Below are 13,462 nucleotides of genomic sequence, written 5' to 3' on the forward strand. Positions count from 1 at the left end.
GTAGAGGTGGGATTACATCAGGGGTCGGTTCTGAGCCCTTTCTTATTTGCAATGGTGATGGACAGGTTGACAGACGAGATTAGACAGGAGTCCCTGTGGACTATGATGTTTGCTGATGCAATTGTGATCTGTAGCGATAGTAGGGAGCAGGTTGAGGAGACCCTGGAGAGGTGGAGATATGCTCTAGAGAGGAGAGGAATGAAGGTGAGTAGGAACAAGACAGAATACATGTGTGTAAATGAGAGGGAGGTCAGTGGAATAGTGAGGATGCAAGGAGTAGAGCTGGTGAAGGTGGATGAGTTTAAATACTTGGGATCAACAGTACAGAGTAATGGGGATTGTGGAAGAGAGGTGAAAAAGAGAGTGTAGGCAGGGTGGAATGGGTGGAGAAGAGTGTCAGGAGTGATTTGTGACAGACGGGTATCAGCAAGAGTAAAAGAGAAGGTCTACAGGATGGTAGTGAGACCAGCTATGGTATATGGGCTAGAGACGGTGGCACTAACCAAAAATCAGGAGACAGAGCTGGAGGTGGCAGAGTTAAAGATGTTAAGATTTGCACTGGGTGTGACAAGGATGGACAAGATACAAATGAGTACATTAGAGGGTTAGCTCAGGTTGGACGGTTGGGAAACAAAGTCAGAGAGACGAGATTGCGTTGGTTTGGACATGTGCAGAGGAAAGATGCTTAATATATTCAGAGAAGGATGCTAAGGATAGAGTTGTCAGGGAAGAGGAAAACAGGAAGGCCTAAGAGAAGGTTTATGGATGTGGTGAGAGAGGACATGCAGGTGATGGGTGTAACAGAACAAGATGCAGAGGACAGAAAGATATGGAAGAAGATGATCCGCTGTGGCGACCCCTAACGGGAGCAGCCGAAAGAAGAAGAAAAAATAGATAATACATTGTCGTTGAAAAACAACAAGTTTTACATATTTAGTGGTTTTGTTTTCAGAAATCAAGTAGCTGATCTGTTTTTGTGTGATAGTGCATTGTGTAATGTCATTATGCCAGTTTGTCTTGTGCTTCTATTTGAAATTTCATCAATGGCTGAGGCAACTTAGTATTGGACCACTGTGGAAGTCTTGAAAAACTAACTTGAATATTTTATTTTGGATTGATCATAGCACATACAGCACCATATTTTGTAAACAGACTAGACAGCCAAGTATACAATTACAATGATTTTGTGTGAAACTTACATTGATGTTTACAGTAGGCAGGAATGTAAAGACTATTTCCTTACTGAGGCTATTTATGCTGTCTTCTTCCACTATCATCTCTAATTCCATCCATCAATCTGACTTCCACATTATATGGTGCTAAAAGGTAAATCAGCAACCCTTTACCGGGTTAGTCATGAAAACATGCATGAATCACGTATTTTTACTGCTAAACATATGAAAAAACAGCTGTGAAATAAGCAGTTCATGGGTGCTTCTGATGACAAGTTGGCAAAACAGGTATTTCCTGACTTGAACAGAACAATCCAGATGGGAACAGGCTATTCAATACAACAAGGCTCTTGCCAGTCCTATCCACTTAACTCTTCCAAAATAACAAAGACTAGTTTTGAAGGTCTCTGAAGTTCTACTGCCTATAATACTACTTCTGCTTGGTAACTTATTCCATGCGTGTATGGGCCTGTGTGTGAAGAAAAACTTCCTAATGCTTGTGCGAAATGTATCCTTAACAAGTTTCCAATGGAGTCCTCATGTTCTTGATGAACTAATTTTAAAGTAACAGTCTCAATACACTGTACTAATTGTAGTGTATATATGAACTGTGAAAAACGCTATGAAAAGCAAAGACACGATCAAATTTAGGCAGAAACATTTACAGGGAATGGGTAAAAACATTCTCCAGTACAAGACAAAACTATATTCAATAAACAACATCAAACAGTAAGAAATATAAGAAATTAAAAAAATAAAATACTTCATATGACTTTGAATATACAAAATACTAAAAACAAGCACAAATATGGATTAATAGACTGCTTAAATTAATTATAGAGAGGGAACCATCTGTATCTTTTGAGATAGACTTTGCACTGATTAGAAAAGTTGGGACTTCCCAAAAAATGTAATGCCCAAGACAGAACCAGCATTTCAAATAAGCATAGGGAATTGCCATATTTGCTACAGGCAATAAATAGATACAAAAAAGAACATTTTAAATTCAAAGGAAAACATAAAAAAAAGTAAAAAAAATTACCATGAGACACAGTATGCACTCCCCTATTCCTTCTCTTGGTGCAGGTATTACAAAGGAGCTTGTTATTATCAGTGAGTTTCTCAATTTCAGTAAACTGATATAAACACGACTCAGCTGAACATTCTTGTTTTGCAGGAGGGTCTCTCTTTGCAAGTGTAACAAAAGCCAATTCTTGGTCTTGTTTAACCACAGTGTATTCTTTGGCAACAAACACGTTATTACAGTTATTCATTTCTAAATGTATATCCTCATGGCATAGCATATCTTCATTCAGATGTATGCCACTAATCCCATTAATCAATTCTTCTTCTTCTTCCTCCAAGGTGGTGTCTAATATGTCAGACACTTTTTTGGCTTGTTCAACATAAGAGTTAACAATAGTTTTGCTGCTATGTTCATAAGGTTCTGAAGTTACAAGTCTCATTTTTTCTGACTGCTTCAATTCATTTTCATCTGAAACTGAATCATCTTTGGCTGATGTTTGAATTTCTGTCTGGATGACACTGTCTTGATACAAAGCCTCATTGTTACATTGATTTTCCTGCACATTTAGATTAGTTGAACAAAGAGGAGTAACCTTTTCTTTTAGCTTTTGTTGCCGTCGCTGACTCTGAAAAGAAAAAAAAAAACAGATTTAGTATAGTAGATCATTTAAAATTAATACAATTGTTCTTTGCTTCATTCACTTGTCATTATTTTAATACTTAAAATTAGATACTGTATTACTAAGGCTCCTAAAATTAGCAAATTAAGTTAATTCAAAATGCCTATTATTTTATAAAATAAAAGTAATACACTATGCATTGCTTTCATAGTCCCAATTTCATCTATCATGTGACTTGAACAGACAGCTATCACATACACTTTCATTTCTTATCTGGACATTCTGTCCTTGATTTTTTTTTTGAAACAATAACCAGATTTTCATCGATTTTGCAAGTAATTTTAAAGCAAATTTATTAAAATATTTAAAAAATGCCCATGACTTTTTCCTTCAAATGTGTGCTACCATCAAACTGTTCTACAGTCTTTAGATGGTAACTGTGATATTTCCTTTGGCAAAAGCAATCTTTTGCATAAATTCTGTTACGCATCATCTAATAAATTCTTGGTTCCATTATCCAGGAGGTGTATTTAGCACATCACAAACTGCATTTAACACTCTCAACAGTACCCCATTTTAGGACACAGGGGTATCATGTCACGTTTTACAACTTAGTTCATAAAAAATATATACAATAAAATGCAACTCTAAATATACCTATATTTTTCACATTTACGCCTTAAACACTTAGTAATTTATATGCATGCAAGAATCCTATTGTGAACGCACTACAATATGAAAATCCCACAAAGTGTTAATGTTGATACAATAAAGTGCTGGATCATAATGAACTGCTGAGGAACTGTAATTTTATGAATTTCTGAAGAAATACAGAATTTATCACAGTGAATAAATTCAGAACTCACTAAAATTGTCTGTAGAAAGTGCAATAAAACTGCAGGTCTTAATTTATTATTTCACTGATGTTGTACAACTAAAAAACACCAATTAAAAAGGACAGGCAAAAACAAAATTAATGAATACTAGGGGGATGCCCCATGCGCAAATACTTTTTAAACTTACACTTTTACTGTAAAATACTCAGTAAAAACAATATTTGGAATTAACTTTTCATCAATATCGCATTGAATTTTGAGTGTTTGGAGTTACATTGTGAGAATGCAACGTATAACTGCCCGTGAGTGCTATTGTTTCTTTTTCTCTAATAAATAAACCAACCTTTTCGAATGTTTGTCCCTGTGATTTGGTAATTGTCATTGCAGAAGCTATTCTAATGGGAAACTGTAAATGTTTTAATACGAATGGCATATCAAGATCTCATTTGGTGTCCAATGTTATCTGCGGAAGATGTACTACATTACCTTTCTTGTCGCCTGTTGAAATTTTACATGTCAGAATTGTTCGACCAATTTTGAATACAACTAATCTTGTCCTAATGTATAGCCCATCACTCATACATAAATTACGCAGTAACATTATGATACATCCTTCTTTCAACAGTAATTCAGCCAGTGGAAGACCGGACGGTGTTAACAGTTGCAGATATTCTACGGGATATTGTAAGTTGAGGTTTTCATCTTATGCACCATCACTACCAGCTGTTTCACAATAGTCTGTTGATACACATTTAACCAATTTGCCGTGTAACGGATCGACAATTTTCACATTAATTCATTTGAGTTCATCATTTCTCTGTGCTACGATTGCCCATGTACTCATTTCTACTGTTGATAACCCTTCAGGATGAAATTCTTCAATAAGATTTGAACATAATAAGACTTCTTTTATTGGGAACTTAAAGTGAGGAAAACATAAAAATGTATGTTTTTATAATGATCTTTGTTTCATTCTTCCTTTTCCCATACATTTAAAACTCTAGCACTACTGTGCTATTAATGGAGAATGTGCAAATATATCTCTCCTGCTAAAATAATGACATTAGTTTGTTCTTCACCAACATGTTCATGATATTCTGCTATGAAAAAAAATATGATCAGACTGTGGCACACTTCTTTTCACTAGCACTTAATCTGTTGTGGAATGATTTTCTCAATATATTAAATGAAATGAACATTGGTGGTAAGCTTGCAATATGCAGAGGCTAAAACAATAAATGATCTTAAACTTTGCTTGCAATTTTATCATTTATTCGATCAAGCATGCTTATTAAAAATGTGTTAGTTGCTACATCCAATATACATACTACAAAACTTCACAATGTACTCTGGCGTCTTGTAGGTAACATAGATTTAAATGTATATGCCAGGCAAACGATTTTTACTTTCTCTCTCTCTCTTTTTTTTTTTTTTAAAGTATGAAAAGCTATTCCCTACTGAAATAAAACAGAGAAGTACTTTGAAAGGCACTCTTTCTTATTTTGAACTGTTATTTATTTGGTTTTGTAAGCTTTACTGATTGTTTTATTTAATTAATGTTAAATTATTTGATCACAATAACATTTAAGAAAATGTTAAGTATAGATTACATAATACAGACACATTGACTGGCACTACTGCTTAACAGCACCAATACCCTATTTTCAAATCCCAGTCAGTTGATTAGCTGTGCACATTTATCTGCATGGATTTTCCTCCAAGTGCTCTTATTTTCATTACCTATTCAAAACACATGTATGTTATGTTAACTTAAATAGGTGTGAGTAATCATGAGTGTGTGCATGAATTAATGAATTTTACTAGTTTCTGCTTTTTTAACCTTTAAAATATTCTTCATTCTTAAACTTTGAAGACCTTTAATCTGGATTTCTTTTGTGGAAATTACAAAAATATGATGAAATAAACCGATTCCAACTTTGAATTACTTCAAAGTTGAATTACTTCACATGACTCCTTTAATAGTATGCAGAAACATATGAAAAACAGTTCAATACTTCTTATGAATTCCTTTATAGGTAGTTCTAAAATAATGGTGAACAACAATTTAGAGGATGTCCAGGAACACTTCTGAACCATAAGGACAACCAAAGATATGTACAAATGTCTAACAGCCTTCTGTGAAATACAATTTTCTAAACAAATAAAACATTTTTAATTAGCTTCTAAGTGAACTCCAGGATCCTTGAGAAAGAGCTCGTACTAATAAACAGTAGTCTGTTACAGCAATCCATGATAATTTATCATGTATAACAGTTAATAATTTTCATATTCTCCATTATCAATAGAACTTTGAAGCTTTTAACATCACACTAGTAATGTATAAAGGTGTGTGAGAAAGGTTTATCAACATTTCCCAAATATGTATTCTGTTAGATACAGATTTATTCTGATAGTTTTTCTAAACAAAAATGTAACTGATATGTGCACTAGTAACACAAATATTTTCAAGAGTGTACAATGTTCATATTAATGTTCATAAGTTTTTTGAAAAACACTTGCCATACAAATTATTTCAGGTTTGCTTATTCTCAACGACTTTCTGCACATTGCACTCACAGCCAACAGCTGTACTGACCTTATAAAGAGAAAGCCAACTGTGGGTATTAGCTTTTTTGAGTTACTTTAAACTTGTTACCGTAAAACCTTGATTATCCGTCAGTCTCCATTAACAGTCAGGGCAAAAAAAAAAAAAAAGACAAATGAAATATTGCGCACGCAAGCACCTACCTATTACTACTGCTGCTCGGTATGCTACAAGCTATGCACATTGCACCAACTCTCCCTTGTGCTAGCACATAGTGTTTTTCCCCAGTTCCATGCGTCGGATCACGTTTTGAAATCATAGTTTCAGTGACATATTTTCAATTTTAATAGTGTTTCGTAGTTTTTCTCTTTTGTTATAATTATACTATATATTATTATGGCCAATAAACAAATGCGTGTGGTGATGGAATTGTCACGAAAAATTAAAATCAAACTTTTATAAAATGGCTAAAATGCTTCAAGTATTATTTCAATTTACAGAGTAAGAAGAACAACAGTGGACAATATAAAATTGCCAACAAAATTGAAAAACGTGTTGAAAATGGAAAACACTAACAGTAATGTTATTCTGTATTAATGTTAATGTTCTTCTGCATGGTGTTTTTCTTTTTAAATTCTGTTATATTGTGTTTTGTTAATATATTGTGACATGCAGACAGCTTGTGATGTGCTGTTCGGGAGCAGAAAGGGTGGAATGTAGGGATGGGCAGATCAATATTAAAGTATCGATGCTTCTGATCCTGACCTTTTAATTTAAGCATCGATGTTCATATTAAAAGTTATCGATATTGCACATTTTCAATATTATGCAAGTTTATTAGAAATTATTTGTAAAGGATGTGAGAGTGAGAACATGATTATTTAAATACCAATCAATAACACATTTTAAAACTGTCCTCAAAACTTAGCTTTTCAAACTGGCATACCAACTATGAATTTAACACTGTTACTGCCTTTTATCTTTGTATGTTTGCTACTACCTCTGCACCCTACTGCTATTTGATTTTATTGTCCTCTTTGTTTTTATATTTTATTAATGTTGTTTAATTTCATTGTAAGGCCTATTAAATAAAATGTATTATTATTATTATTACTAAATGTGTCATATTGTGTAAAACAGGAGCTGATTTTCCTTCAGCACTTTTCATCGCCCTGCATTAACACTGGCAGTGCTGTGGTCCACCAGTCACAGCAGTGAAGCTGTGTATGTGAGGCAATGACAGAAAGAAAGTGAAGCATTGTTTGGAATTATTTTACTCCACTGAGTCAAAAATAATGAAGCAAAATGTGATACATGTCAGAAGACCGCATGTTACTGCTGCAACATCACAAACCTAGTAAAACACATAAAAGTCAGTCATGTTGCCGAACACACAGAGTTATAATGGAGGCGATTAGAATAATTCACAGACACTCATGTTGCAGTCTATTCTTAAAGAAGCCTTCCACAGGTAGTAACCAGGCAACGTTAGTATTGTAATCTGATGTAAGGTTGTAACTGTTTGAACAGAAAATAATCAACGTCTGTTATTAGGGAGGAGTGTATTACATTTAAAGCTTGATAACTGGACATAATTAGAAAACATTTTCAAACTTAATATATTTATTATGTCCATTTTGTTTATATATAAAAAAAAAAAATAAAAAAAAATATTACTTTAAATCCCATTCCCTAGCATTAGACTCAAGTGTCACTCGGGCTGTAAAAACAATGCTAAAAGCAGTAGTCCCGAGCAACGTATAGCCACATCTTCTCCTCTCACCTGTAGGCATGCCTAGTAATAAGGAGTCATTTAAAAAAAAAGGGTCTTTCAGTAGTCAAAGTGTTGCATGCTCTTGACAGTGATATGAGCTGTGATGTTGAGGAGCCTCTCATCTGCAGTGATAATGAAATGAATCTGTATTCAGTCAGTGAAATTGAAATGGACTGAGAAACTGAGAGCGAGTCTGATGACACTTGCTCCATATTTGCATCATACTTTTTACATTTCTGACTACGTACTTTTAGTGTTTTGCATTAAAAAATAAAAACATTATTTTTTGAGCCAAAAATTGCCAAACGTTTTGCATGTTTTTTGAGAATAAATGTAACGCTAATGCTTATTGTTGTTCCACAGATCGTTTGCAAGAACTGAACAATTTTAATAATTACTGTTCATAAACAAGCAAAGATGTCTGAACTTTGGCACTAAATGTAATTGTCTACTAATGCAAAGTATTTAAAATGTGACTTTTTGATATCCACACATACTGCAAGTTTTTACAGAAGATTAACCATTCTTGCAACACTCTGGCTGCATCAGTATCGGTATCAGCAATACTGCCCTCAATATGACCCGGTATTGGATCAAAAAGAACATCAGCAGTATCACTTATCACTAGTGGAATGAATGCTGTAAGTGAAGGGACTGGGTGAAGGGCTTCTGTTCTGTAAGAGGCAGAAACGCCTCTTAGGAGTGTGACAGGAGAAGGTTGGAGAAAAAAGAATGTGCAGTGGAAGGATGTTTTGAGTAGGGAGTCTGGAGACAATAACATAACCAGGAATCTTTGCAGTATAGAGAAAGAGAGAACGTGAGTAGCAGGAGATGAACTGATTGGTTGGGAAAGCTTTCTTTTATTCTTTTGGAGATATGCTCCGTAACCCATACAACGGAATACAAGACAGGACACCATTTGTTACGGAATGAACATTCCAAATAAAATGTAGAAAATTCCAGTACCTCTGAGTTGTACTTGCTTATTATGCTGGACATTACAATATTATATGTGTTAATACTATATTATGTTTTGTTAATAAAGTTTTTTAAATAAATACTATTTGCTAAACTAATCTACTGTATATCATTTTAAAGTAGCTGTTCTGTTATTGCCTTTTATCCATCATGGACTTGGTCTTGACCCCTGACAGATAACTGAGGTTTTACTGTATCTATTACTTCTTAACTGTGTATTATGTTTATGTAAGTCATTTTGTGAAAAGAGAACTATGCTTTTGATAAGAGTTGATAAAGAATGTTTTTACACAAATGCTATTTCCCACTTTCTTCTCTTGGATGTCATTTTTATTCCTTCAGGTTTGAGTTACTAATGTGAAGTATCCGTGTGATCAGTTTACTTTAAATTTGGATGTTTGTATTTACAACAGCAACAAGCAAACTAATAAGAATGGAAAAGAGGGACATAACCAAAGTAAAATGTTGAGACAGCTGACTGACAAAAACTGACAAAACACAACTAATATGTGTTTTGCTTAAATTTGATATCTCAAGTTTTATATTCCCACTATTTTAAAAATTATGTATTTCACTGTGTTTACTGGTGCAACTTCTGGATTTTCTAGGAGCTGAGATACAATGTTTATACAGCAGACTAGTACTCCACTAAAAGCAGAGTAGAAGTAATTAAACAATCCATTTTTGGAGACAATGGATAAAATTTAAAATAAGCATTAAAGGCACATAATCAAGAGTCTCTTTTAATTGTGTACAGTTTCACAAGAATCTCTTATCCAATAAAAACTCAAAACAAATATTGAGAGCCTCACAGAGTGAAGGGAAAGAAGCTGAGCTGCAATTTAAATTGCAACAATTTTTCATTCAACTGTTTGTCAGTATTCATATAGCACTCTGAATTTGCAAGATTTTCTGATATTATAACAATTTGTATACCTGCATTGTATTTGCAGTCACTAGTCTTTACATTGTTTTCATCATGAATGAAATGTCATCTTAATCAATATAATAGTTGTGCTACAATATGCAAGCTTAAAAGTGTGTCATTCAAAATACTTGGCAGCAGCAAAAAATCTTAAGCTTAATACAATAAAAACATATGTGTAACAATGCAAATCAACTGGCGGTATAGGATTGAAATTGATTCATCAAAATAAGTAAAGAGGAACAAAAAAGTCACTCTCTAGTAATATCACAAGATTTTAAACATTCAAATAAGTAAAAGATTAAAGGTTAATCTTACTTTTGCTTGCTTTTTTGTTTGCTTTTTCAGTTTCTTTTGCTGATATTTGCTTGTAACACTAGTGGGCATATCATCCATATCAATTGTCAAAGCAAAAGAATCATCATTATCTTCATATTCACTTAGCCTTTTTCCGTTTTTCCTTGGTTGCTTCTTTTTATATGCCTTGAAAATATTTAAAATTGCTTAATTAGAAATCAAAAAGTATTCTGTAAAGACACAGCAATCGAAAATTTCAATTACATTCAGTCAGCATCACATTACTATGTATGTAGCATTTAACACTGTCTACAGTTTCAGATCTTACAGAAAAGTATATTCCTAAAGCTGATGATTTGCATATATTCAAAGAGAATCATGAGCATATGTGAAAATAAGCATCATATCCTAGAATGCATTAGTTTAGCAAGGGTTAAATCACAAAATGGTTTGTGCCTGTATATTCTGTATGTTTCTTAGCAAGCTGGAAACCACCAATATTTCATGAGTCAAGGTCAGGTATGTAGAGAGAGGACATATATATACACACACACACACACACACACACACACACACACGCACGCACGCACGCACGCACACACACACATATATACATATACACACACATACATATACAGTATAAACCGAGGAGCATACAGCCGCCCTAACCCAACACATACAGGCAGAGACACAAGTGCAGTAGAAAACACCCTTTAATTCAAAGTTGGGGAAGAAAAAGCACAGCACCAAAGTATGCAAACACAGTCCTTTATTTCCTTTCTTTTCCCAGTCCTTCCGCCTCCACTCCTATTCAGGCAAGCTTTGTCTTTCTTCCTCCCAACTATAGCTTCTGGAGTAGTGGTGGGTGGCTCCTTTTATAGGACACCTGGAAGCGCTGCAGGTGTCCAACAACCTTCTTCCAAGGATTGTTCATTGTTCATTATATTTATATAGCGCTTATCTCAGTACTCAAAGCGCTATCCACACAGGGAGGAACCGGGAAGCGAACCCACAGTCTTCCATAGTCTCCTTACTGCAATGCAGCAGCACTACCACTGCGCCACAACCGTTCCTGCAGTGCCTACAAAACCCAGCAGGACTGCTCCAAACTACAATGCCCAAAGAGAACAGGAGTCCGAGGCAACGGTGCCACCAAGGGGGGCTACCACCTAGCGCTCGGGGGGGGGGGGGGCGGTAATGCCCTGAACAAGCTCTCTCCCCCTTCCACTGTTGTGGTGTCCCGGCCAGGTAAAAGCTGCCGGCCGTCTGCCACTATATATATATATATATATATATATATATATATATATATATATATATATACACACAGTATATCTAGCTAGAACTGGCAGCATATAAGTACTTCCCAGCACACATATCACACATAAATAGTGTAAAAATTAAAGAATGAATACACTATATAAGTACATCAAGTAAGTCCAGGATCATAAATTAGGCCCCAAGACAATTTTTTTCTGCTATATTAAAGTTACGTAGAGCCTTATGTGTTATACATTTATAAAATCAGGCATATGCAGAGAGTCTGAAAGGATCAGCTGCTCAATTCAATTTAACTAGACACAAAAGGTGCAGGAATTCAAAGAATTCATAATCTAATTAAATAATTCATTCCAGGTTTGCCACTTCAATTATACATTGTTTGAATTTCAGCATGGTATCATGGATAACATACTTGTTACTGAAAGAAAGGGCATTCATGTCAGTCTGCAAAAAATCAGCTGTTAGCTATAATCATTTAAACCTGTGTCCCACATTTGAATGAGTGAGCTACAAAATGATAGCACAACTGTTCATTTCTTAATTCAGCACCATATATAGCCCTGATAAAGGAATTTGCAATTATCTGAATGTAGCTGATATGGCTACACTTGTCCATTCAACTATAAATCAATTTTCTAACTGGCTTATGGGTGCTCCATATATACATTCCAAAATAAAATTTATTTATTTCACATTTCAAACACATTGACCAGATATTCATGTGCCTTTGCTGATAATGCTTTGAAGCATGTGGCAGATCACTCTGATGACAAGTGTTAAAAAGTGTTGAATGTGTTAACAGAAGTAAATAATCGATGAAGCACAGGGGCTGTAAAACAAAATACTTCAATTGGCAAACACTAAATTTGTGTCATTTTGTAGGGTATTTGAGGCCAAGGTAATGTTTATTAGTGTAAAAACAAAAATAACAACAAACGTAGTAAAAGCACATGCAACACATTTGATTAGTATGAGGAAAGAGTGTGATGTTGTCTTCAGTAATTAGTAATTACTGCAGGTATGGTTAGTTCAGTTCAAAGGCTAATTCTGGATGACTAAACAGGCTAAGCAGTAACAAAGTCTGATTACTTACACTGTCAACAGATACTCCTTTGACAATGATTTGAACCACATGAATGACCTGGTCATAAATACCCTGTTCATTTTAGGTACTTGTATCTCGAATGTATGTATGTAAATATTTTGTATACTAACGGAATTTACACTAGAAACTCTTTCTTTAGCAGAAAGATAAAAATCCAATTAAATTTTGTCTGGCAAAATGAAAATTGTCAATCTGAAAACTTTTGTCTGCTGTGGGGTTCAACGTGGTAGGTGTGCCATTTTGAATGCTTTACATTTTTACTGATAATAAAGGACCATGGAAGCAGCCATTTGCAACCTATTATTAAGAGAAGACAACAGAGGTAGAGGATATTTTCTAATGCCGCAATTGAGACAGCGCTAACCAAAACTGCAAGTGTGCTGTGGTCTGTCTAGATGTGTGAACTGAATCAAGACTAATGAGATAAAATCATGTTACGAGACCACTATTGCTGCCCAGTTTCCACATGCATTGTCTCATATTTTTCAATAACTGAGAAAGACTGTAGCTTCTCAGGCTTTTGAGATGATTTAAAAAATACACTGTATACCCATCAAAATGTGTCACAACAAGCAATATGGCATCTTGTAATGTGTGTTGGCTGTTTAATCCAGTCTTTTTGTTTTTAGAAAATCATCAGTGAGCCAGTCCATTTGAAAAGCATGTTGTGTGTATTGGAAGTGACTCTGTACAGCATTGTATTCAATGGCTCACATATCCCTATCACTGCCTCAAAAAGAATTTGATGAGGATTATTACAACCAAAAGAGATGCTGTTTAAATTAACTCCTAGCTATATAACAAATTTCTGTGCAGATGTGTTGCTCTGGAGGAGTTGAAGGCTGACATATGTGGCTTAGCATGAAAAATACTTATTATGCTTTAAAATGACATATTGGAAAG

General features: G+C 34.6%; 1 protein-coding gene across 1 annotated transcript in view; it reads right to left on the reverse strand.

Annotated features, from left to right (window-relative positions):
• usp16 (ubiquitin specific peptidase 16) overlaps positions 1 to 13,462 on the reverse strand; it is a 182,743-nt gene that overhangs the window by 36,437 nt on the left and 132,844 nt on the right. Inside the window, exons 13-14 of the mRNA XM_028790464.2 lie at positions 10,195 to 10,359; positions 2,215 to 2,824 (exon numbers count right to left, since the gene is read on the reverse strand). Coding sequence (XP_028646297.2) covers positions 2,215 to 2,824; positions 10,195 to 10,359 — 775 coding nt within the window. The remainder of the gene's footprint in view (positions 1 to 2,214; positions 2,825 to 10,194; positions 10,360 to 13,462) is intronic.

The sequence above is a fragment of the Erpetoichthys calabaricus genome, chromosome 4 (assembly GCF_900747795.2).
Source record: "Erpetoichthys calabaricus chromosome 4, fErpCal1.3, whole genome shotgun sequence".
Classification (NCBI taxonomy): domain Eukaryota; kingdom Metazoa; phylum Chordata; class Cladistia; order Polypteriformes; family Polypteridae; genus Erpetoichthys; species Erpetoichthys calabaricus.